The 26,917-nt window shown below is 42.8% G+C and overlaps 1 protein-coding gene across 9 annotated transcripts in view; it reads left to right on the forward strand.

Moving 5' to 3' along the window:
- GIT2 (GIT ArfGAP 2) overlaps positions 1–26,554 on the forward strand; it is a 46,861-nt gene extending 20,307 nt beyond the window's left edge. Inside the window, exons 9-20 of one of the 9 annotated variants that reach the window (XM_060119783.1) lie at positions 797–848; positions 4,139–4,211; positions 4,463–4,560; positions 5,747–5,858; positions 9,261–9,403; positions 11,457–11,606; positions 15,307–15,555; positions 17,183–17,272; positions 21,511–21,593; positions 22,212–22,400; positions 25,564–25,627; positions 26,161–26,554. In XM_060119783.1, the coding sequence (XP_059975766.1) occupies positions 797–848; positions 4,139–4,211; positions 4,463–4,560; positions 5,747–5,858; positions 9,261–9,403; positions 11,457–11,606; positions 15,307–15,555; positions 17,183–17,272; positions 21,511–21,593; positions 22,212–22,400; positions 25,564–25,627; positions 26,161–26,373 (1,516 nt within the window). In that variant the 3' untranslated portion in view covers positions 26,374–26,554. Of the gene's footprint in view, positions 1–796; positions 849–4,138; positions 4,212–4,462; positions 4,561–5,746; positions 5,859–9,260; positions 9,404–11,456; positions 11,607–13,978; positions 14,701–15,306; positions 15,556–17,182; positions 17,273–21,510; positions 21,594–22,211; positions 22,401–25,563; positions 25,628–26,160 lie in introns of those variants that run through there. The other 8 variants (XM_060119785.1, XM_060119784.1, XM_060119788.1 and 5 more) reach the window with 8 other exon arrangements.
- Positions 26,555–26,917: the final 363 nt, after the last annotated feature.

A 26,917-nucleotide genomic window follows, 5' to 3' on the forward strand; every position in this document is an offset into this window, starting at 1 on the left:
GACGCAGGTTTGTGCCCCAGTCTGGGAAGATCCCACATGCTGCAGAGCAGCTGGGCCCGTGAGCCATGGCCACTGAGCCTGCGCATCCGGAGCCTGTGCTCCACAATGGGAGAGGCCACAACAGTGAGAGGCCTGCGTACCACCAAAAAAAAAAAAAAAAATTTCTGGATACTAAAATTTGAATTTCATATAATTTTCATATATTATAAAGTATCATTTGTTGGTTTTTTTTCCAACCACTTAAAAATGTAAAAACTATGCTTAGCTCATAGGCCGAACAAAAAGTGGGTTATAATCTGTTGCCCCCGGTCTATAAGGTCAGATGAGTTCACAGCTGCAGAAATGAACTTTAAACCCTTATTTAGCCAATAAACTTTGCATAAATACTGTCAAGACTTTATGAAATGGTTAATTGCTATTCCATATGTAATCTTGCCATTCTGTTTTTTAACATTCTGCCATTTTTGTGTTTTCCTCTGAATGCTTTTTTTAATACTTTAAAAATTATGACTTCTCACATAAAGGGCCTGGGGACTAACCTGGCAATAACTTTGCCTTTTGGTTAGTAGGTGATTATTTTTCTGTTTACCACTTTGCATGATTATGGTATTTCTAGGAGATACTTTCACTAAGTTCTGTTAAGTTTCCTCACTGATGATTGGGCTGTAGAATTTTGGCCTCTGACCTTGTCCATGAACTGTAATTAATATCTTAATCCTTTGGCTATCTTAATCTTCTACAGAGCTCATGAAAATGGTTTTATTTATTTGCTTATTAGTTTTGTACACTTTCTTAGCAGCCTGGATTTGTCTGAATTGGCAAAAGCTGCTAAGAAGAAACTTCAGTCTGTGAGTATCTCTCTTTCCTAGTGAACTCCAGTATGGAAAACCATGTGTCCTGCTAATACCTGTTCTTAGCCCATTACCTAGTACATCAAATAACTTTGTTTCATGCTCTCAGATGTTAAATCAGAAGCAGACCATCAAGTATGTAGCAAAGAAGAATGAAAGTACTAGTAAGTTTAGTATATCCAATTTATTGGCTTGGCTTCAAATAATGGCATTTTTCTCTGTCATTTTAAAAGCAAAGACTGTGCCTTTGACATTAGGAAGTTGTTTCTCCCCGTAAGAGTTCCCTAGTTTCTCTCAATGTACATGAATAAGTGGGACACACTTCTTGGGATTACTTCCTGTAGCCTCATAGGATGCTAGAGAATGATAAGAGCTGAAGCTGGAATAGTGAGTACTGCAGATTGACTCGCTGCTATTTGGGATCCAGCCACCGCTAATTGTCGTGTGTGTCCCACGCCATTCATCAGAGTTTTGTAAATGTAGGCTTTTAACTGCTGGTTCTGCCTCAGCTATGTGCTCAGAGTTTGCCCAGTTCTGCAGGTCACAAGCTCACTTTAGTCTCTGTGTTCCTCTTCAGCCTGCCCATTTCAGCCTTAGTCAGGACCCCGAGAAATCTACTCCTCTGGGAATAATTTCTCTCTGTTTAGTCCCCACAAATGAAGCCTCGCCCAGTGCTTCCCCAGCTGTTCTAAGCACCCGATTACCCGCCTCAGCTGTTCTCATTGCTCTCAAGATCAGAACCAAGATTCTTAGCTTCTTTTCGTAGCCTTTATGGGCGTCATCCCACTCTCACCCTTCAGTTCTTGCCCTGCTTCCCATCTGGTTCCCACTGTGTGGGTGTGGGTGTGGGTGGGTGCGTGCGTTTAAATATTTCTTTAAGGGTTAGCACCCTCGGAGGCCAACTTCAAGTCCTCTTTCAGGAATCCTCATTTGCCTGCTGTGCTTTCCCAGCTACCCTCCCTTTCATCATTCAAGTAGCTGAAATCTGACCCCCTTCACAGTGTAGGTAGGAGTTTTCCCAAAGCCTAACTCTGAACTTGCAACTCCCCTAATTTATGTCTTACTCTTCATTCCCCTTTTCATAGAAGACTCTTTACTAGAATTTCATATAATATTAAGTACTAAATATTACATAAAATGAATTTCTCATTACTAGCATTTAACTGTAATATGAAATAAATGTATTTTATGCAATTTGGTGTCTCTGTGTTCTCTATCTGCAGTTTTGTGTGTATGTGTTTTTATTGCCTTTCTTAAATTAAGGAGGTCATATAGTAAGATGATTAGGATGATAAGCTTTGGAGTCAGCACTGAATATTCTGTGATTACCTTTTAATTACTTAACAGTATGTAAGCCAATTTTCATCTTAAATAATTCAAACATGGATAAAATCCAAGCTCCCCTTGACTATCCTATTCTACATTTGCTAGGCTGAAAGCTGGGGTTATGTCTGTAATATCTCTAGCGTGTGGCAGGCACTAGATAAACATCTGGGACAAAGTTGAGTATAGCTCTCAAGAACTTGGGCTCTGGGTCAGACTGGTCAGGTGTGGATCTCGGCTCTGACGAGCTCCTTCACCTCTCTGTACCTCGGTGTCGTCTCCTAGAAAGGGAGATAGTGATCCAGCAGAGGCAGCAAGTCAGAGCTGCCCAGTGAGTGTGAGCTGCCCCCACCCTGTGGTCTCCGCCTCCTATCAGTGCCAATTCAGTGTTTATCCCACAATATCTCCCTCTCTCCCTCCCTCCCTCCCTCTTTCCTTCCTCCCTCCCTAGTGAAAAGCTGGGAGAAATATAAGACCACTAATGTATTCCTTGAATTAGTAAATATTAACATTTTAAGAGAAACTTGCATCCCAGGTCCATCACTTCTTGGCTTTGTGACTTTAGGTAAGCTAACTTCTATGCCTTGGTATCCTTCTCTGTAAAGTGGTATAATAGTAGTTCCTGTCTTCAGAGATGTGTTGTATTTACAATGATGATGGTATTAGCAAGGCGCCTGGGATGTAAGCCCGCAACAGTGTTGCTGCTGTAGTTATTGTTAGTAATAATAACATCAGCTTGTAGCCCCTTAGAGGAAACAGATTGGGTGTTTATGGTACAAGTTCAGTTTCTCAATCCTTCATCACCTTATCCAGCAAAAGGCTCTTAGAGTTTATTTTTAAATATAAATGTAATGTAACCACACTAGATAAAATTTGGAAAATAGAGAAGGGGAATCATCCTCATGTACTATATTCTTAATGGGTTCACGCTCAATATTTTGGTATATTTTTTCTAATTCTTGTTTCAGATGCCTGTCTTTTTTTTTTTAACTGAAGCGTAATTATAGAATTTTATATCCTGCTTTTGTCACCTAACAATGTATTGTACCCATTTTAACGAGTTTAATGAGGTGTGTGCAGCCAGCTTTAAATTCTGCATGAAGTACCTTCTGGTCAGTGTGTGAATGGATATTTACTGAGTCCCATCTTGGTGCCCAGTACTGTGTGGGGATGTAGGGAACAGTAGAGAATGGAACAAATTCAGCATCTTCCCTCACAGAGTGGGGAAGCAGTCAACTCAGAAGTAACAGCCACCGAGCGGCAGGGTTTCATGAGGCAAAAAGTGCAGAAAGAGCTGGAGCCAGCCTGGTAGGGGCTTAGCCTCCTCTGGGTTGAGGAAGACCCAGTTGCTGCCAGGAGGGCACCCCAGTCTGTGGGGATTGTTTTGTTGGGACATTGCACAGTGTACTGATTAGACGGGCTGTCCTTGGTAGGGGACGCTCAGGTAGTTTTTTGGGGGTTTGGGGGACCCCTACTGAGGAAGACAGCAGAGAGACTTAACCGAGGTCTGGGTGGTATTTTCCTTCAGTGGCACGCTTTATCCTCTGGTGTGTTTTGGCTTCTTAATCCTACCAGGGGTTTCAGATCCCGTATACTGGGGGCAGAGCGGGTACTGGCAAACATTCTCAAAAGAGCAGAAGAGACTTTAAAAAGGTGATGTCACACGAAGGGCGGAGAACTGGACCCTGCCTTTGAGATACGCACTTTAGTTGCCTCTTGCTTCCCTTATGGCACAGCCCTATCTGCGTATCAGGAGGGAGGCTGCTGTGGGTGGCAGGTATTTCTAGAGGATCTGTACTATTTTGGAAATGTTACTGTCTGTTTAATAGTGGTGGGCATTTACTAAGTAAGCACTGGCTTTGGATAAGACGTTGGAAGTAGAAGGGTGAATAAGTCGCAGTCCCCACTCATTCTCCTAGTGTTAATCCTTGTCCCTTGTGTTCCTGATATTTTTTTACTTTCAGCTAAGTAATCATTTGTTTGAAGAACTTGCCATGGATGTGTACGATGAAGTTGACAGGCGAGAGACTGATGCAGGTGACTTAACATGTGGCTTTATCTACTAAGCTTCTGTTATCAGTAGGCAGCAGCAAGCTGCCAGCCTCAGTGTTTTTACTTGCCCAATTTCTACTGTCCTGATAACACGCGTGTCAACATTGACTCTTGTGTATGCTGGCTTCGGAGTGTGCTGCCCCTAGTGTACCTAGTAATGCGAGAGCCGCGGCTCTTAGAGGAGCAGTGGCACCCGTGGTGATGAGACTCTATCTCTGGCTCTTTCCTCTGGCTAGTCTGGCTTGCCACGCAAAATCACAGCACCCTGGTGACTGAGACAACCGTCGTCCCCTTCCTTCCGGTCAATCCCGAGTACTCATCGACACGGAACCAGGCAAGTGGCCGAGTCCAAAAACTCACTAGTAGTGATATTTACGGAATGGCTGATATCATGGTATTTTATTTTCCCAGGACAGGTATGTAAGATTTTTTGATTGATTAAAATGTTAATATCCTTTACACACACACACACACACACACACACACCCTCACAAATTGATAAGAAAAGCAATAGAAGTTAATAGATGACTGGGAAAGAATATAAAACAATTCACAAAAGAAATACAGATGGCTGGAATTCCCTCACGGTCCAGTGGTTAGGAGTCTGCACTTTCACTGCTGATAGCACGGGTTCAATCCCTGGTTGGGGAACTAAGATTCCACAAGTGCAAGGGCAAAAAAAGAAAGAAAGAAAGAAAGAATAAATGGCTTTCAATTGTGAAGAAATGTTTAATCTCATTAGTACTCAAAGAAAGCAACCTGAAGGCATTAATGAAAGTTTTATCAATCAACTTAATAAAGTATCAATACATAATAAAGGATACTCCAGACTGGTAAGGATGTGGCAAGATGGGCTTTCTCATGCTACAGATAAGAGTTTAAATTGCTGCAGACCTCAGAAAAGCAATCTGTTAACCAGTTTCAGAGGCCTCAAAATTAACTGCATCCTTCCACACAGGAATTCCTCATTTGGGAATATGTTCTAATAAAATAAAAATACAAAGCTTTATGCACATTTTCATCGAAGCACTGTATGTAGTAATAGAGCACTGAAAAAAGCCTAACCATCCGTCAAGAGCAGTGAAGCTGAGTAAATTATGAAGCTCTTTTCATTTTTATTGATTATTGGTTATATATAATGATAAGAGTCCCAGCATCTAGACTATAACTTTATGTTGAAATGTTAAAATTTGTCCCTTCAAATTAATTTTTGATTAGTAGGCCTACTTCAAAACTGAATTGATATTAGAAAGAAAGCATTAAGAGAACCATTTTGTTTCAGTTCACAAAAATAGATACACATTGTGAGAACTTAAATGTTATATTGTTCTATTATGTAAATGGTTTTAAACTGTTCACAAGGAAAATGTTAAATTTGATTCAGTTATGGCTGTGGTTGATGATACTTTGAGCATGCTGGAAGGTCTTTGCTGAAGTGTAACAGTAGTCTGACTAGTTTTATGTGAATATGTTTGTATTTTTACATCTGGGAATATTTCCAATTATTTTCTCACCCTCAGGGCAGACAGAAACTAGCTCGGTTTAACGCCCATGAGTTTGCCACCCTGGTTATCGACATTCTCAGTGATGCCAAGAGGAGACAGCAAGGCAGTCCTCTCTCTAGTTCAAAAGGTAACTGTTTCAGACCTCTAAATGTTTGCTTCTTTGGCCTTAAAACTTCACACAAGTGTTAAAGTTATAAAAATAATTAAAGCAGTCATTGACACCACAGCTTAGTTAAAGCCCTGTAAGTTTTATTGGTGCTATGTTGTGACGACAAGTTTCTCTCTTGAGTCCTGGTGAATTATAAATATTTCAGCATTATTAACTGTGATTCAAATTTATCTTATATATGATTTTTTACCTCTTGGGTCACCTGTCTTCCCTAAAAAATTGCGTTCTGAAATTAACTCAAAACTCTGACTTAGATCTTGTTAAAGGACATAAGAAACTAAACCCTCTTGACTGAAATTCCAGCTCACCTGCTGTTGTTTACCTACAAGACTGAGTTCTCCATAATTAGAATTTGTTGCTATAAACTTTAGATGTCTACAGCAAGAATTATTGGGGTTAAAAATTGTGAAGAGAGCACCAAGCACCTATTTCCGAGGTGCCCTTTGAGTCTTGTTCAGTAGCTCAGGGTCCTGTCTCCATGCTTGGGAACCTACTTCCTCCCCAGCCCTGATGCTGTATCTTTGTTGTTTTTTTCTAATTGTAGAAATAATGCATTTTTAAATTGAAAAACATGTAAACAGGAAAAATACATACCATAAAGATTCAGTTTTCAGTCAGCATCACATTCCCCAGAGATAGTAATCGTTAACTGACAGCCATTTGTTCTTGATTTTACTTATTCAACCAGACATAAACAAGTTCTAAGAAACTTTATTAAATTTTGGTGAAGGTGCAGTGATAAGGGTCCTTTAAAGTCTCAAAATGCACAAATTCTTTGATTTGGTGGTTCCATTTCTAGGTGTTAATTGAGAGGAAATAGAGATGTTACATGTATGTTATATATAGCACTGGAAACATTAGAAACAAATAAGCAATAATAGAGCAATTATTAGTTACATATTTGAATAGTGCACACTTTTTTCAGAGACTATGTAATGACATAATATAAAGTAATAAATTAATTTTTTTAAAAAGCTTTAGTATAATCCAAATTTTGTAAGGAAAACATTTATATATATACATATGTACAAGTGAATATATCACATGTAAATATAAATATACCACTAATCCCCATTACTCACGGATCTCATATTTGCCAATTCACCTATTCATTAAAATTTGTTACCTCAAAATCATACTGACAGCACGTTGATGGTAATTTGTGGATGTATGCAACATGCTGAAAAATTTGAGTCACCCAAAATGCATGTTCCCAGCTGAGATTGAACAAGGCCATGCTCTGCCTTATTTCAACTCTTATACTGTAAACAGGTGTCCTTTTTGAGATTTATTTAGTGCCACAGTTTTCACATTTTTATGCTTTTTGTTGGTGATTTCACTATTTGAAGTGGCCCCCAAGTAGAGTGCTGAAGAGCTATGTAGGATTCCTAAATGCAAGAAGGTCGTGTTGTGCCTTGTGGAGAAAATACATGTGTTAGACTAGCTTCGTTCAGGCGTGAGTTATAGTGCTGTTGGCCATGAGTTCCATGTTAATGGATCAACAACATGTATTAAAGATGTCTTTAAACAGAATCACATGTAAAACGAGGTTATATATTTATCAGTTGACAAAAATGTGATCAGAGGTTTGCAGGAACCTAACCCTGTGTTTCCAGTCAGAACAATGGTTTAATATTTGCTAATTTGTTCTTCACAGCAACTTTATAGACCGTAACTGCTACAAATAATGAAATTGACTGTATGTATGTTTATATGCTTAGGAAAAAGACTGGAAGGAAATAGAACAACATGTATCAGTAGCTATTAATGATTACTCTATCAGTTTCAATTTTTCTATATTGAATCTTTATCACTTCTATAATCTGATGGCACATATATATTTTATTTTATTTTATTTTATTTATTTATTTTTGGCTGCATTGGGTCTTCGTTGCTGCGCACAGTCTTTCTCTGGTTGTAGCGAGCGGCGGCTGCTCTTCATTGGGGTGCACGGGCTTCTCATTGCGGTGGCTTCTCTTGTTGTGGAGCACGGGCTCTAGGCACGCGGGCTCAGTAGTTGTGGCACGTGGGCTTCAGTAGTTGTGGCTCGCGGGATCTAGAGCACAGGTTCAGTAGTTGTGGTGCACGGGCTTAGTTGCTCCGAGGCTTGTGGGATCTTCCCGGACCAGGGCTCAAACCCATGTCCCCTGCATTGGCAGGCGGATTCTTAAGCACTGTGCCACCAGGAAAGCCCTGGCACGTATATTTTAAATATTAATTTTAAAAATTAAAATTCCTTTTAAGTAAACATAATTTATCACCAAGATATTATCCATCAAAATATCCAGAAACAATATTGGAAATTAGAGGTTTGCTTGAGTTGCCTGAAAGAAAGTGGAGAGACTTGGATAATTTGTGAAATCTTTCATTCAAAATGTGTTGGAGCCAATGGAGTCATCCCTGCTTCCCTATAGACCATACCTTCCTGGTGTGCCCATGTGTGTCCAATGGGTCATTCTCCTCTTTCTCTCTCTCTCACTGGCATTCAGCTAACGAAAGGCCGATGTGCCTACTCTTTTTTTTTCTTTGCCGTACGCAGGCCTCTCACCGCTGTGGCCCCTCCCGCCATGGAGCACAGGCCCTGGACGCACGGGCCCAGCTGCTCCGCAGCATGCGGGAACCTCCCGGACCGGGGCACAAACCCGCGTCCCCTGCATCGGCAGGCGATGCCTACTCTTTGATCACCTAGTTTCTAGGCTCCACTTTAACAATTTCCTTTCTGTTTTGACTTGACATTACCTTGTAAACAAGGTACAATTATAACTAAATTGCAGTTAATCTTACATTAGTTACAGCTTTATTTTCATGATTTCGAGCTACACCCTGTTTCCTTGAATGATTACGTATTTGGGAACCTGTCCCCATATCTGAGCAGCTTTTTCATAAACCATCTAATTAATTTGCCCACATTTGGCAGGTCACTCAGAGGGATGCTTAAATCTGTCTCTGCAGTTTTTAGTAGACTCTCTGTCCAGTTGATAACTTGCTCTGTTATCCCTTTTTGGGGTGAATATAACCTTGCTATTTCTGTCATTTTCTTCCAGTCTTTTATTTTTTTTTTTCACCTTTTTTTTTTTTTTTTTTGCGGTAGGCGGGCCTCTCACTGTTGTGGCCTCTCCCGTTGCGGAGCACAGGCTCCGGACACGCAGGCTCAGCGGCCATGGCTCACGGGCCCAGCCGCTCCGCGGCATGTGGGATTTTCCCGGACCGGGGCACGAACCCGTGTCCCCTGCATCGGCAGGCGGACTCTCAACCACTGCGCCACCAGGGAAGCCCTCTTCCAGTCTTTTAAATGGCTAGTTTTTTAGGAAAAAAAATTTTTTGCAAGCCTGAAGTAAAGTTTTTTGCTTCTATTGGTAGACAATGTGGAGCTCATACTGAAAACGATCAGTAACCAGCACAGTGGTGAGAGTCAGGACAATGACCAGCCGGACTATGACAGTGTGGCATCAGATGAAGACACAGATCTGGAAGCCACTGCGAGCAAGGCACACAGGCAGAAGGTGAGGTGGCACACTGCACACAGAAAGAGACTGTGTTTTCTTTTCAGATCTTTCACCCTGAAAATTTGCCTGCTTTGTAAGTCACTTGAGGGCTAGGCTTGTGAAAAGTGCTCTGGAAGTAGAGTCGGGTTTTCTACTAGCTTGGGCCAAGCAAAGGTCAATGAGGTAAATAGTTTTAAAATAGGGGGTCTGTTATCCCTGAGTCAGTTGTTGACTCACAGCCCTTCTGCAGTTTTGACTTTATAAAACCTGTGAGGAAGGACTGGTGGGTTTTATTCTTTCAACAAATGTTTACTTTTGTTGGATAGTTATCCAGACTTCCCTGGATAATATTTTCCTGAGTGAGGCCTAGTCCCTTTCCTCTACGAGGCCGTCACTGCCCAGGAGAGAGAACTGCAGTACAAGGGTCATAAACACAGACACAAGCCGGGGGTGGGGTGGTCAGCGGAGACACAACTTGTCACTGAGGAGGAGTATCAGGGGAGACTTTAACGTGTGCCTTGAAGAATGCCTGGGGAAAAAAAAAAAGAATGCCTGGGATGTGGGCATGTGGAGAGGCTGGGGAGGGTGGGCTAGACAGAGAGGAAGTGAGACAGCGGCGTGGGTGGTGGGGGGAATCTGGTCACATGTGGAGTCAGCCTGAAAGGAGTGGGAGTCAGAGCTGCAGCAAAGGGCAGGGGTCACACCATATGCAGGAGTGTGACGCCAGACCAAAGAGCCTGGACCTTGGCCAACAGTGCAGAGCCCAGGAAGCTTTTAGGCAGGGCAGGAGGGCGATGTCAGCCATGTTGGGTCCTCTGTTTTGGGAGGACTGTTCCGGTGGACCAGGGTGTGGAGAAAGGGAACCCAAGTAGGAGGTGCTGACGAGGTCCAAACAAGAGGTGAAACAGGTTCACCTCAGGGCCTTGGCTGGGAGGGTCTGGATGGAAGAACAGTTACTGGAGCAAAGTGTGAGCCCGAGGACAGGGCAGTAGGGGCCTGGCTGGTCCACCCACTGCTGAGTGTCCCAGACCTGGCCCACAGAGGAGCCCAGCAAACATTTGAGAATGGATGAACAGGAGGAAGATAAAAAAGGCAGGGCTTGGCAATAAGTTGGATGTTTGAAGTGGGAAGGTAGACTTACCGGAGTTGTGTCCAGGGCTTTCCAGCTTACACAGCTGTGAGAATCAGTGGTGCCACTGGCAGATGCAGGGAATGTGGAGGGGATAGCAGGAGTCACCTGTTCCATCTGAAACATCTCTGCCCGGTCTCCACAGAAGCGCTGGGTTCACTCGAGTGAAAGCTGGGTCATGACAGGACCCTACACGACGGGGTCCCTAGACTGGCCGGCCTCCCCCTCCTCTCCGCCTTGCACACCCATTCCCTCCAGCTGAGCCCTGCTGCTGGCTGTAACACCCTTCCTTCAGACAGCCATCTGACTAATGACCTCCCCTCCTGCAGGCTGTTGCTCATGTCCCACCTACCCACCTGTCAGGTTAAAATGCACCCACCTTCACCCCAACTTCAGCTCCCCAACCCCTCACTCTGATCCATTCTATTTATTTTCCATAGCACTTATCACCTTTCTCCGTACTATATAGTTATTTATTTTTATTTTTTCCCTCTCTCACTCTTTTGGGATGTAAACACCATGGAAGCAGGAATCTTTGTCTATTTTCTTTTCTTATGTATCCCAAGCCCCTAGAACACTGCCTGCTGCTTAGTAAAAAAGCATCAGAAAAGTTGGAATGAGTGAATTAATGAAATAATGAATAAAAAAAGAAACATGAATGAGCAAGAGAAAGGCAGACAAGACAGATCTGCATACTCATTGTCAGAATAGATTTGTAGCCCCTCTGTCTGATCTATTAGAAAATATTGACTTTAAAATTTTTCAAATACTTTAGTAGCCCTACCTTTATGTTTTATTTTTGCATTACGCTTAGAAGCCTTGATTTGGTTTGATTAACTTTGCGATCCAGCTGGCATGGTCAGAATTTGAAATTCTTTAGCAGTTAGTCTTGAATGTTATCATCGTCTCAGATTGTGAACATTTTCCCCAATTTATTTTTAGAGCCTAGATTCAGATTTATCAGATGGACCAGTCACTGTGCAGGAATTTATGGAGGTCAAAAACGCTCTAGTGGCTTCTGAGGCCAAGATACAACAGCTAATGAAGGTGAATAACAACTTGAGTGACGAGCTGAGAATTATGCAGAAAAAGGTAACATGTCAATAAATGCCAGGATGGTTGCTCTTTAACCCCATAGTATAAGGAAGAATCCCAGGCATGATGCTTGTGGTCAGAGGGAAGAAACACAGATCTAAAAATCTTTGGGCCAAGCTGTCTTTTTGGAAGCAGTATGTATTTTGGATATTTTAAATGAAGTAGCTTTGATTAGAAATAAATCCAGTGTAAGTTTCCCAGGTAGGAAAACATTACAGCCTATTAAGTGTTTGTGTCAGTTGTAGAAACCCTTGCACTATCCTGTGCTTTCTGGGAAGCTAGACCCCACTCCATGGATGTGATTCTTCCTATTTATTGCTTGTTCTAAAGAATAATCACGCCATGAAGACAGTGCAGACGAAAGCCCAGGACAGGTGTATGTGTTTATCCGCATTCCAAACCCCATGCCACACAGGGGTACTGTCCCTGTTCACTCTAGTCTAAGATATTACCCACCCCTGCCCTGGCAGCCCAGTCCCACAGCCCCGCTTTTTTTTCACCAGTAATTACCACTAATTTATCATGTCCTCAGAGCCACAGAATAGGTACTCAATAAATGGAAGAAAACATTGCGTTTGCACCAGCGAGAACTGTACGCTGGTAAGAAACAATTTCATTTGCTCGGCATTTCCTTGTTTGCCGCCTTTTGAGAGAGTTAGAAATATATAAATATATTAATCTCTATCTCTAAAAAAAGTATGGCTAATAGTAGCAAGGAATATGCTTCAGAGGGGATTACGTATATAACTCTCTATAAGAATGCTAAGAAGAAGAAGTGGAAAGATTCTAAATTCTGCCCGAGACTTTGTGGGTACTGCTCCCATCATTCACTGCTCTACAAAATGAGATTCTGTACACTTCCTTAAACAGAAACAAAACAAAGTATATATCTGTGTCTTCCTACTATCATTTGAAGAGTGATGCTTCAAAATCATTATCAAGAACAGAGGACATGGTACACCTCATTTGTGGCTGGGCCCTTTTCAATGGTGCTTCCTAAAGGAAGGCTGAAGATCTAAGAAGAGGTCCATGCCCCTCTGCTTGTCAGGGAAAAACACTGCAGTGCACCCTTGCCTGCGGCTTGGTCCAGGATTCTTTTGAGTTCTAGATCATTTTTGGAGACGTTTTGAGATATATGGCCTCAATACCTATAATAGAAGGGGACAAGAATGCCTGAAGATCAATCAGATTTTAATCAAACACTTGTTCTGTGCCACCCTGGCCCTGTCACTGGCTGGTGTGCAGCCATGAACAAGACAGACAAAGTGCCTTTTTGCCATAGCACACAGGGCTTGCACTTTTTCTGTCTTTTCTGAAATATCTTTTGTTTAATGAATTACAGTTTGTCTCATTAATTGAACTAATGCATTTTTTGAGGTGACTTTTTCTGAAACATACTGACCTTGCCACTGCAAATCAGTCTGCTAAGCATCACCATTTTTATTCTTATTATTCTCCTTTTAGTATTTGTAGAAATCACCAGAGATAACCTCAAATCTCTGAAAGCAAATGTCTCAAGCTCCTTTAAGAAATGCAGAGTGGAATTATTTGCCGTTGCTCATGGATTATCTCCTCAATTCTTAGAAATGCTTTTGATTTATGAACCTATTATCTATAACTTTTCATGCCCTGTTACACTCCTTTCAGACAAAAAAAGTGTAGTCTGGTTCTTATTAAGATAAGCACCATTCAGATTTATCTGAGGATATCTCGCTAAGTACAGAGTACTAAAATTTTAAAAAATTGAGACCAGGAACTAGTGGTCATCAAAGCACATTCAAGCAAAATCCAGGCTGGATGTTTTAGAGTGAAAAGTGTGAAGATAAAGTTTAAGATTTCAAGACCTTGTCTAAAATACTCTAAGAGGTTTTCACATAGACACACAAGCCTGTGACCAGATCCCCCAGTCCTACACTGAGGACCATGTGTCAGTTATGCTCCTCACTGGTTGGACCTTGACCATTTCATTGTAGAATATGGGTTCCCTAATAAGTAGTTTTGACAGGCACTTTATGCCTGTCTGTTTCCTGGAATGTAGGAATTTTCAGTAGCTGCTTGTCACTTTGCAGCTGTTCTTTCTTTGGAAAGGGAGTTGCAGATATAAGTTACGCCCTGAAAGCCTTTCTGGTGAAGAAGCAATCTATCCTTTCTTAGGGATCACGCTTTGAGAAAACTGAGAATGAGAGTATTTCTGTTGCAAAGACAGTAAATCAGACTTTCACAAAAGTTTGGCACTACTAATATAAAGTATGTGGAACTTGTTTATTTAGCAAAGATGCATTGATTTTATTTCAAAGTTAGGTAAAGTTTTTTAATATATATAGTTGACGAAGTAGCATGATTTGTGTCTGATCTTTCACATTTAACAGTTGCTTGGAAAAGATGCTAATTAATGAAGAGGAGCAGCCACTATTGGTGTATTTTTCACAGATCGGTGCTTTTCTAAAATAGAAATTGAAAGTAACTCCTAACACTGAATGGGCTTGCTATTGAAAAAGTAATGATCTCCTGGTGCAAACACAGTTGCTTGTGGACTTAAGCCTTGGCCCTGGTGGGGAATTTGGTCACATTTTACAATCTCTGTCAAAGAGTAGACAGCTGAACGCACACCACACCCAGCTTATAAAATGTCCTGGAAGATGGAGGAGCACCAGAGGGGAAGGACGTTGTGCAGCCTGGACTCAGTTAATTGTGTTTAAAATGCCAGATGCTAAAGAGTAACTCGGTTCCTTGCTGATCCCTTAACTCTAATCCAGCACCATGAAGCAGCCTGCATGTAAGGAATGGAAAGAGCATTCAGGGTCTCCAAGTGACAGCCTCTAACTCAAACGGGGTGGTGCCAGGCAGATTAGAGTGTTTAAAGCTGACACCACCACCGTTGCATTTTTGGGCGGCAGAGCCAAAGGAGAGAGAGGCCAGGTATTCCGGCCCTGGCTGAAAGATGACCGATCACCAGAGGGCAGCGCGCACTACGTGGAGCGTTCAGATGAAGATGTCGATAGTTCAATAGGTCTCCGGTTTTCTTCGTGATATGTTAATATAGCAAACTTAACCAAGATCTGGTTCCCTCTCTTTTTAAAAAACTGCTAAATTGTTTGGAATTTTAAAGAGTATTATGTAATAAAAACTTGTTGATCTTATTTTTTCTTGTTGGCTTTTTGGGAAGCAGTAGTTCATCTGATTTTTCGTAAGCTGAATTTCACTGTCTTTCTTGCTTTGCAAAGCAACTCTAGTTATCTTTGTGCTGCTTCCATGGTGTCTGCTGACATTTTTGGCATTTGCAAATTGCTCAGGGCTCATTTGAAAAGCAAGTTACCTGAGTGATGTCTTAATGATCTCAAACTCTTGCTTGAAACAGCCTTAGAATAATCCAGAGGGCAGCTTGCCTGCAAACATTTCCCAGGCCCACCATGACCAATTTTTACGTGGTTAGACAGTTTGCTTTTAAAAAGTCCAAACTGCAACTTTTTCACATTCAGAAATTAGCTATTTAATTCGCTTAAGTGACAAAGTGAGTTGATTGCGTTTCACTCATTCTAGAAGAAAGAGTTTTGGTTTGTAGTTGCCTTTGACTTTCAACCCAGCGAGCTGTTACTGTTCTTATTGTTAAAGCTGGTAGTTGTATGCGTTTACTTGGTGTTTGCTTTTTCTGCTTGCTATAGAAAAACACAGTCCCACTGCCAAACATGTCTTTCAGCTTCAGACACTCCAGAGTGAAAATTCGAACCTCAGGAAACAGGCCACAACCAATATATATCAGGTGCAAACTGATTCTGAGTACACAGACACTTCCAACCACTCTTCTTTAAAGAGACGTCCATCTGCCCGGGGCAGTAGGCCCATGTCCATGTACGAGACGGGATCAGGTCAGAAACCCTATCTCCCAATGGGAGAAGTGAACCACCCCGAGGAGAGCAGGACGAGACTCCAGCCTTTCCCTGCGCACGTAAGTAACACCACTGGCGCTTCTGCTTTTCACTCTCTGTCCAGCCTGACTCCCGCCTTCCCTCTTCTGAACCTGCAGATCCCCAGTCTCTGCTTTGCCAAATTGGGCTACAAGAGTCGTCCCTGTGTTTGCTGTATTAACATGTCGACAGGTGCTTGCGGTGTTCCCACAAGCACTCAGGGCCACTGGCCGAAAGTTTTCCAACGACCCTGGGGATTCTGGCTCTTGCTCAGCCCCTCTCCCCTTTTTCTCCCCCGTACCCATAATATCTTTCCCAGCCAGCCACTACTGGAACTTTTTTGGTAACAAGCTTCCTTCCCTATTTCCAAAAACAAAAGCAAATTATAAAGGTTACCAGCGGCAGTGAGTACCGTCTTCTTCGAGGTAGACGGACATGTGCCCCCTTACAGGAGCCCTGAGAATTCAAGGCGCCGCCTCTGCTCCTCCCAGTGGAGCGGGTGGCGTCTGTGGCCTGGGCATGCAGGCCAGGTCTGGAAGCCTCTGGGCCTCCGCAGCCCCTGCACCTGTGGTCAGTGTGCCTGCTTAGCTGCATCCTCCTCCCTGCGTGGAGAAAGTGTTGCTTTTTCAGTTTATAAGAATGAGATGTAAGAATTCTATATCGACCTTACAAGCGTTAAATTCCAAAGATCGTATTCTGTAACAGGCTACTAATGCTCCTATTTTACAGTGGAATAACTATTGTGTTGTGAGGGTTTCAAATATTATATTTCTTGGGGATTAATTTGTTTTTAAAAACCTATGTTTTGACAAAATGTTGCAGGCATTTTGAACCTATGTGATGTTTTCTCAAAGAGTAATATTTATCTTTTTGAATGTCAGAGTCATTCTTCAGTCCACTCTTACAGGAATTTCCAAAATAATTCTCAGAGTAAATAGAAAGTAAAGGATATGGTCTAGGAAATTAAGCCCTAGTTTAATTTTGTCAAGCTTTAATGTGGTAAAATTACAGTGTTGTTATATTGTAACTGGGAGTCTACTACTTCAACTTTTTAAGTTGTTTGGGCTGAACATTCTAAAGCAATTGATTTGATACATTTGGTGTAATGGGAATGCCATTGAACTAAGTTAAGAATCTTATTTTTGTATAACTGAAAACAAAATTTAGGAAAAGCCACTCTGTTAGTTTTCACAATGTACTTTTTTATTTTAGAAACATTTAAAATGTAAGAACGTCTTATTATTGTAAAAGTTCTATATCTGTACTAAGGAGCAGATTGATAGTGTATACCAACTTTAAATCATCTGTATAGTTTTTCATTTCATATCATCTGTCCTGGTTAAAAAACAAATATTTCTTTAAGGCTATCTATTAAAAAAAAAAAGAAACATTGGCAAATTTGACAAATTACGCTAGGTATTGTCTTTCCCTCATAGAAAAGTAGCCTTCTAAATTCCAAGTAATTTCCGAGAGGCATTTCACTAAGGGATTAAACATCTCTAGGGATCTGTCATTGGCTAGCATGGAAGTTTCAGCACTGATCTCATGTGTGTAGTGAGTTGCTTTTCAGGATACTTTTCTGGGAAACCTGGGCTGAAGCCAGGGTAGGAGGTGGGGTTTTTTGTTTGTTTTGTGTTTTCCCGAGTGTGTTTCTTTTTCCCCTTCCAGATTGGGAGGAGTGCGCTTGTGACCTCCTCTTCGTCTCTGCCTTCCTTCCCCTCCACACTTTCCTGGTCAAGGGACGAGAGCGCCCGAAGGGTTAAGTACACTCTGAATGCTCTGCTCTCTGGAGAAGGGGCAGCGCTCCTGGCGCTCTGTGCTTCTCCCAGCCCTCCCTCCCTCCGCTAACTGCTCTCTGTCCTGCATGAGGCAAGCGCTTCCCTCCTGGTGTCTCAGCTCTCAGCACTCACACACGCATGCATGTCTGCAGGAGGCGGGCTCCATCTCCTCGAACTCCACATTGCTCAGTCTCACGTGACATTTAACACAGTCTGCAGTTCACCCTGTAACACTGATTCTGAGCATTCTGTCTTTTTAAACAATCAGAAAATTAGCTGGCTGCTGGCTAAATATTACAATAGGGCAAATCTATCCAAATTTGTTCAGAGAACTAGTGTATTTGGACTAACGGAAACACTAAGACATCGTGCTCTTTATTTTTTATTACCTCTTGACATATTTTACCTCAGCACCTTACTTGACAAACCAAGGTTTTGCAGTCCCTGCGTTCTGCATCCAGATAGCAACACATGGCAGCACTGGAGGTGTAGGCACCTGTTAGTACGAAGCTGTTCACTTTGATCTTTGGTCAAGTCCAGCTTGCCGACGTGTAATTTACATTCCCAGTAACAGCACATGATACAGGTAAGCTCCTTTTAGAGTAGCCAGGCAGCAAGTATTTATCAAGCACCTTGTCCACACCCAGCCTTTTGGAAAGTCAGTTAAAGGGTCCTGGGGACTTAAGTGACCTCCCTGCTCCCAAAGGCACTGTCAGTTTAAAAAACAGTTTAATGCATGAAGAGTACATGGCAGCAAGCTGGGAAAGTCATGACAGAGCACAGGCTTTGCAGACCTGCATTCAGGTCCTGGCTCTTTTGTTTTGTTTTTGTTTTTGTTTTTGTTTTTGTTTTTGTTTTTGTTTTTGCTGTACGCGGGCCTCTCACTGCTGTGGCCTCTCCCGTTGCGGAGCACAGGCTCCGGACACACAGGCCCCGCGGCCATGGCTCGCGGGCCCAGCCGCTCCGCGGCATGTGGGATCTTCCGGGATCGGGGCACGAACCCGTGTCCCCTGCATCAGCAGGCGGACTCTCAACCACTGCGCCACCAGGGAAGCCCTGGCTCTTTTGTTTTTTACTGGAAGGGCAGTGTGGCTAAAGTGAGAGCAGGGAAGGTGGGTGTGGGTGAGGGACCACCTTTACAGACCAGGGGGGTTTGCACTGCTCTTTGTCCGTTCCCTCCACATCGGCAGGAACGATGGAGAATCTTGCCCACTGCCAGTGCCTTATGGCTCGTGGAGGCCCTGGGGGTTCTTTTCTGCACTTCTGAGGTAATCTATTTAAAAAAACCTCTTGACATATGCTACTATCTTCTGAGCAGTTCTGAAATTGAACTGCACTGTTTATATTACAGTATTTCAGTTAAAGTAAGGGGCAGTTAAATAGAAAATCTTACTTGAAATGTTGTTGCTAAGAGTCAAGTAAACCTCTTTTTGTCCACTGTGAAAGTTTTTAAAAATTTTTTGGTAGTTTTGAGAATTATTGCAAGGACTGCTTACTGAGACAGCGTTTTATACCAGCCATTTAAACGGGTGATGCTCATTGCTCCTGACAGCTTCATCGTGAGGTTAGGCTCTTATGGCATGTCTGTATGCGGAGAAAACTACCAATCTATTAAATAAACTGAACCAGCACCAGCTATAAGGTAACTTTTCTATTAACAGCTTTGAGAGAGCAGCACTTTTAACTAGTAGACCTTAGTTCTGCATGTTTATAATAATTTTCATAAAATTAATGCTGACTAATTTGAAATCCTGAAATATGCTTTTGTTGATAATGATGAAGGATTTAATGTAAGTAACGGATTTCCTGGGTGGTTATTGTTGTACATTGTTTTCTGTATTTGAGAAACATTTCCTGAGTACTTTTATTAGATATATGAGTCATTACTCTTCTAAAATGTTTCAATGAAACTTGGTACTTTTGATCATTGTGGAGGTAATGCATTTGATTTGTAATTATCAAATTTACATCAAGGAAGGCAAAAAGATCCATTATAAAAGGGTGGGATTTTTCTGGGTTTAATTCTGTTTTCTAGCTTTTTCCACCGGAGCAGCTCTGGACAAATGTCCCAGAATAATTATTTAAATGCAAAGTTTTTACGTTCCATTTTATGCTGTGTATGTGCATGTACACACACAAACACACACTCATTTCTGTGTGTGTATGTATATATAAAAACTAAAGGAAAAGAAATTTATTAGTCAGACATTCACTGTGAAAGGTAAGAAGATTTTTTTTGTTTTGTTTTGTTTTGTCTTTTGTTTTTTGTTTTGTTCTGTTTTTTGAGGTCATCTCTGCAAGAGCCTGGTTTCACTGTTCCCTGCCTGCCTTTGGTCTTCCATGTAGATAGCCAGTAGCCAGTAACTCACTGATTGATCCATAAAGCCAAACCAAAAGCAGCAAGTGAAGCAGAACTGCTTGCTGGTAGGAGATACAAACAAAGGGGATCTTAAATGTTACAGTGGTTTTTACAGAACTTAGCTTTACAGACTCTCTTTATAGCTGCAGGCCAACATTTTCAGTCATTTGCCAGATGTATTTGAGTGGTTTCAGTACGAACTCGTATTGAACTTTAGGAGCCCAGTGCAAGTGTCTTACGTTAAGTGGCTGGGACCAAGTAGAGCATTTGGGGGAAACATGAAAGACCTCAGCAGACAGAGAAAGAGTGTTCTCCCTGGGAGAGGACAGAGAAGGGTCATGGGGATAGTAAGCAACACGTGGTGTGAATAAGGAGCCTTTCCCCATCTCAGGGCTGCCCGCCCGCCTGCCCGCCCGCCTGCCTGCCTGCCTGCTTGCCTGCCCACCCGCCCGCATAGGGCCTTCAGAGGGCCAAGCAGCATTATCAGGAAGGAGCAAATAATTAAACTTTATGGAGACTTACTTAACTGACTCACTCTAGGGGAGCCATTCATTTGAGTGAAGCTACAGGGTCTCCGTATGTTTAAACAGGGCTCTGAATTTACAGGCTCTATATCTTTAGCCACATTTTATTGCAGCAACAATAAAATTCCTTAGGCACATGTTTTGATTAACTTGGATTAAATTCAAGTTACAGAGCTAGAAGTAGCTCATATTTGTCTTTTGCAATTGGTAATCAATTTAGGTTTTAAATCAGCTTCCACTGATTTCTGTTCAAATGAAGAAATTCCCAAGCACTATGGGTAAAATAAATACTGAGGGGAGATCCTTTGTATTAAATACTCCAGAACTAACATAGTCCCCTTCAGAGGAATGTGGTCCCCTTCAAATGTTATCACCCCCGAAGGCCCTGTCCTTAGCAGTGCTGCCATTTGCTCAAAACAGTTGTAGGGTTCCTGTGTCCCATTTTTGTTGCACCGTATCTTTATGTTTTAAGAGATAGATGTTTGGGGAGACAGGGGAAAGGGGTTGGAAACCAAGTGTCACACCGGGTTAATCCATTTTGGTTCACAAACAACGTGTGGCAATGAATGAATGGTTTCTGGTTTCCTTGTGTGGCTCACACAAGCCGTCTCTGAGGATAGTCCTTGGAGAGCTGTGTTGTGGGCAGTGGTGGTCCTCAGGGCCCCAGGTGTGGGGTATTGGAGGTAGCTGGGGACAGGAAGCCCAGGTTCTTAGTCCAGGTTTTCTACTGACTCTTTGGCCTTGGGGGTGACCCCCAGCTCTTTTGGCCCTTCCTTTTCCCATCTGGTATTAGACTAGCTAATCTGCAGGCAACTCCCAGTGCTGACATCTATGGATATATGTGCGGACCCATTTGCTTCTTAAATGGGCCCCATTATATTATAGTTAAGCTCCATACTCCTCAGAGAGCTAAACGTAAGCGTTGCCTTGCATGTCTGTTAGTTTGTACCAGGGATCTGTGTATGGAGCAGCTAAGAAGCAAAGAAGAAAATGGGGCAGAGAAGGAAAGAAACCGTTTCTGGATCCACTATTCATCTGTTACTAAATTTTTAAAAAATATTTTTTTTTAATTTTCTGGCCACGCCATGCGGCTTGCAGGATCATAGTTCCCTGACCAGAGATCAAACCCGGGCCCCGGACAGTGAAAGCACCGTCTCCTAACCACTGGACCACCAGGGAATTCCCTGTTCCTAAATTTTTAATAAAGCATTGGCCCCCGTCCCAGATGAGATCTGGAGCATGAAGGCCACGTAGCCTGACAGGTAACAATTCCTGAGAAGGCACCCAAGAAGTGTCTGGTGCTCTCAACTAATGGGGTCGCCTTTTCTCTTGTAGGCATCCAGGCTGGAGAAGCAGAACAGCACACCTGAAAGTGACTATGACAACACTCCCAATGACAGGGACCTGGATGACTTGGGGTACATGTGCAGGAAGAATGCCCTGGGGCTAGGCTCTTCAACCAGAGACCGAGCAGCGTGGTCAGGAGGCACACTTCACCACCTGCACCCGCTTCTCTGTTTTCAGACCCATAAGGTCCTCAGATGTTAAGGCATAAGTTCATAGTTCACACCTCTTCCCATCTCACATTATTGCCACAGGGACCTTTTTTCCTTTTACCAGCGGGTTAGACTCATCTCTGAGTCTCTGTAATGTGCTTAAAGTCAGTTCTCCATTTCATTTTCGAGTCAGCGTTAGGTTATATCCTGCATTTGTATCCCAAGGAATTGGCTCGATTAGGGTGGCTTCATAACCACACACCCTCCCTGTTCCGGTTGTTCCCTCCCTTTCCCCATCTTTAGCCTTCCTACGAGGGTCATCATTGTCCACCCCCGTGGTAGAATGAAACAGCCTCCCTATGAACTGTGGCTGCCTGCTGATGAACAAGCCTTACCCTGAGTCTCCTGCCAGACAGGATAAAGGAAACCACAAAAGCAGCCCACTCATGCCTTCGGCACATGCACATGCAGTGGCTCCTAGAAGCAGAGAGGCAGCTGATCAGTACCTGTCACATTTAACCACTTCTTCAATGCTCACAGGTCAAGCAGGAAGGGAAGGCAAAGAAGTACAGTGTGGCAAGGTGATGGCTCAGGCCCAGATGTGGCAGAGCCCCACACGGCCCCGAGCCCCGCCTTCCCCAGCACCGAAGACGTCATCCGGAAGACTGAACAGATCACTAAAAACATACAGGAGCTCTTAAGAGCAGCCCAAGAAAATAAACACGACAGGTAAGGGGGCTTGAATATCCGGCCTGGCAGAACATGTGCACATGCTCTGGAAGAGATGCTGCTGCTCCCTTATAGACGGGGATTTTTTTTTCATATGCTCACTTCAAAAGTTGTTGAAAATTTCAGGTTTATGTAACAGGCTTAAAAACAGATTTGTCTTTTTTTTATGTAGTAGTTTTAATCTTTCATCTTCTTATGAAGTGCTCTGAATATAGCTGCCTCTAGAGATAGAATTGCGGCGTATTTGGGGTAGTGACATTCCCAGTTCTTGAGGTGAAAGAAGCTACCTCAAAACTGACAACACATTCTCCTGGCCACACTGCTGTCTGTGGCCTCCTTAGCTGGGGAGAAATCTGCCATAGAAGGTATCCTGAAATGAACCTGATTTCTTACCTTTTTCCCTCGTGCATGTGCACGTCTAAGAAGCAAGTGGTTTTTAGAAAAGTTGATCTAATTGTCACCCAGATCATTCTCTGCTCCTGAATGAAGAGTCTGCTCACTCTGGGCAGAACCATATCTTGCAGAGTTATTTCTTACTGCAGAGAAGGGTCCGGCTCTCGTTCTAACTCACCCCTCTGTTCTCTGGTAAGTTGTTAGCTGTTGCAGGTGGTATCGTAGTCTCACGCAGCTGGCCTGCTCCAGACACAGTCATGACACATTTAACATCATCCCACTGAGTTTATGAAAGTGGCAAAATTTCATCAAAACCCAAGAACAATCTCATTTTTTTCATTAGGTCAGCAAAGTTTAGGGCTTCAGTGAAGAACTTCTCTCCGTGCCTTTGCATGAACAAAAGTTGTTCAAGGAACACAGTACTGCTGCTTCTTTTTCCTGTTCTCTTCTGTGAAAAGATGCACCAGTGTCTTTTGCATTCTCCGTGTCCCTCGCACTGCCATGCTCACCTCCCCACTTTCTACCCTTTCCCGTTTTGCTGTATGGCTCAGACTTCTCCCAGTGTCATTATTCCCCTCAGTAGGAGAGGAGTGGTCAGTGTTCACTGAAGGAGCAGAGCTAGTCTTCATGGATGGAATGCTGGAGGCTCCTCAGAGAAAAAGAGGAGCCTGCATAATTCCTCAGCCTCCTTCCACGAAAATTAGATAGCTGCTTATCTCCCCCCCACCCCCGGACATCCTCTTTATCACACGCCCTTCCTGCCTCACGCTACAGGTGTGGAGTTCCTCTGCTCAGCACCACAGCCTTGGCAACAGGTAACTTCATTACCACATTACATAAAGCAAAACGTTTCACACCTCAAACGTATCAAGGCACCGTGATAACAGGGTGAACTCCTTCCCTGGGGCTCTCCCACCATTGAACAACATGCTTCACTTCTCATTTCCCCCAGCTCAGAAGTGCCTTGCTCATATTTCAAACAGCAACCAAAAACTATGCTTACATTAAGTTTCTCTCTTTGTTGGTTGTCAAAAATATAAATATCTGCCCTGGAGCTGTTTCTGGCTTCAAAGATCACACACAATATGTTGTGCTTGGTACAATTTGGGAAGTTTCTTTTTTTTTTTTTAAGATATCCATTCAATGTATGTCATGATCTGTTTTCTGTAAGAACCATGAGAGAATGATGCAGAGATTTTTAATCATCAACTCACTCTTTTGGTTTAAACTAGAATTGGTCTAGAGAATTTATATTTTATAAATTGTTCAGTGTTCTTTTAAAATCTCTGGTTCCTTGCATATCTGAGACACTTTGTCTTTTTTTTGGCTGCATTGGGTCTTCGTTGCTGCGCGTGGGCTTTCTCTAGTTGTGGCGAGCGGGGGCTACCGCTCTTCGTCGAGGTGTGCGGGCCTCTCATTGCACTGGCTTCTCCTGTTGCGGAGCACGGGCCCTAGAGTGCACAGGCTTCAGTAGTTGTGGCGTACGGGCTCTAGAGCACAGGCTCAGTAGTTGTGGCACGCAGGCTTAGTTGGTCCACGGCATGTGGGATCTTCCCGGACCAGGGCACGAACCCGTGTCCCCTGCATTGGCAGACGGATTCTTAATCACTGCGCCACGAGGGAAGTCCCGACAGTTTCATTTATAATCTTGCCTTATACGAATTAAATCCATGCCTTTTTCTCTTGTTTTCTCCTCTCGATACCCATTGCTTATGCTCATCCTAAGTGCACCAGTAGCCCATGCAGGCACGGTCAGGCTTAGTCCTGGTCCCCTGGGCTGAGCAAGCTCCCCACAGCCCCTGACCTTCCCTCAGCCTGGTCCCATCCCCTCAGCCTCTAGCCTCACTCCCTGCCTGTCTCTGTTTCTGTCTTTCTCTCTTACACACAATTACACAGTCCAGGAATTACTACATATTATGCACAAAAGCCTTTTCAAGGAAAGATAAGTTGTGAACATGAACTCCCTCTGGTAGAGAAGGAGGAGGACTTTGTCATTAATCTGCATGTGCTTTCTTTCGTGGCTTATTGAGGACTTCCTAAAATATGTCGTAATGAGTGAGTTTTTGAGAGATGTCCTTAGGAAAAATGTCTCCTCTATGTAGCAGGAGGAAAAGGTGAATTATATTTCTGGGTCAAAATGAAAACCATAACCAGCAAAACATAAAACTCTTAGGTGTGGATCTCAGTTAATGCTCAAGAAACATTTGTGGCTGATACAGTGGTTGCTGTGGACATTGCCTTTTTTTGAGGGTCTTTGTCACCAGATGGGTTGTTGCCCCTTCACATTTACAAGTTAAATAATTCCTGTGCATTGGTGTTTTTATTATTACATGGTGTATGTTTCTAACTGCTCATAAAGGTAAAAGTCGGGAATTCCCAATTGGAAGGCATTTTGGTATAATTCAAACCAATTTCTTGAGATGCAATGATTTAATTAAAATGTAGGCAGTCTTAATTTGAATGACCACCTTGAGGAGGTGTAGATATCTTTACAGACTAACTGTTCTGTGGCTCCACCTGGCTGGTAGTGGACGTTGCCTACATTCATACCTGGAGACTGTTTTTGTCTGATGGAATGAACTTTCAAGAAAGGGTGGGGCCCCTTGCTTTATCACAGAGCGCCTCCTGTTGATGTGGGATCCACAGCAGGTTGGCCATGGCCTCAACCCCTTTGTTACGGGAATGTAAATGGGACCTGTTCTTAGCCGAGTATTCTCTGTCTCTGAATTATTTTCAGTGTCTTTGAATAACTTCTTCAATATTCTTGCAGTTATATTCCCTGCTCAGAGAGGATACACGTAGCTGTTACAGAAATGGCAGCATTATTCCCCAAAGTAAGTCACTCCCTACCAACTTGGTTCAGATCCCTTTTAATGAACCGTAAGAAATTTCTTTATGACCTTTACATTATATTAATCTTTTTGTAGCACAGAAAGTTTTGAATATGCAAATAGCCATATAGGGCTTTGAAATATTTTTTGTGCTACATGAGTATTGATTTGGGTTTAGTAAGACAAGAATGTACAAGCCAAATGCTGAAAGGTAAAGCATTAATACAATGAAATTTTATCTGGAATATTTCACCCAAGCGGATTAATATTTTTCAAAAACCACTTCCGTATAGCACTACTAAATGCATACTACTAAATGCACTGCACGCACTTTGACCTTTGAGACAGCCTTCAGCATCCGCCACACTGTGGGTTGCCAAGCCTGCAATGTTCCAAGCACCCTCAGTGAAAAAGTGCTGGACAAAACTGCTGTTCACTGTGGAATAGCTTGAGTTGTTTTCTGAGGAATGCTTGTCCCTGCTCTCGGATACATCCACCCTGCAGTTCATGGCGAATGCCTGTGTTTTTCTGTTTAGAAACCCAGGTCCGACATGGTGAGGACTTCCCTCCGCTTACTGACATCCAGTGCCTACCGACTCCAGTCGGAGTGCAAGAAGACCCTCCCAGGCGACACGGTCCCGCCCACGGACATCCAGCTGGTCACGCAGCAGGTCATCCAGTGTGCGTACGACATCGCCAAGGCCGCCAAACAGCTGGTCACCATCACTACCAAAGAGAACAACAACTGAATGGCAGGGCTGGCCCGGCCCTTCTGTTTTTGAGGCTTTTCTAAGTCTGGTTTCCAATTTAGACATGGAACTCTTCCGATTTTTACAGAAACAAACGTTTAATGAAAATTTAAAACTTTTTAAAAGAAAACTCAGTATTATTTTTGCATGTTTTCTAACAAATTTTCAACTATTAATTTAACCCACTTGCCTTATTTGTGCCTGTTTGCCAGTTTACCTTCTGACGTGCTGTTGTGCTGTCCATGACCGTCAAGTTAATGATCATAGATATCCAAAAGCAGATCTTCATTGTTTAAAGTATTTTAGAACTTTTCCATCCCTTCAGACTCCTTGCCTGTGGCTAAAACTATAAGTGAGAGTTTTACTGAAACATTCTCTGGAGAGAGTTGGGTTAAAAAAAAAAAATCAACATTGTCTGTTCCCTATCAAGTATTGTGCAATAAGCAGATTTTCCAGCCTCTACTGCAGAATCTCTTAAGTTTGGGGTATCTCCAAGCAGGCATGTTAGAGAAAGGACTTCGCCACTTTCTAAAAATAGTGTAAC

The sequence above is a fragment of the Mesoplodon densirostris genome, chromosome 15, assembly GCF_025265405.1.
Source record: "Mesoplodon densirostris isolate mMesDen1 chromosome 15, mMesDen1 primary haplotype, whole genome shotgun sequence".
Classification (NCBI taxonomy): domain Eukaryota; kingdom Metazoa; phylum Chordata; class Mammalia; order Artiodactyla; family Ziphiidae; genus Mesoplodon; species Mesoplodon densirostris.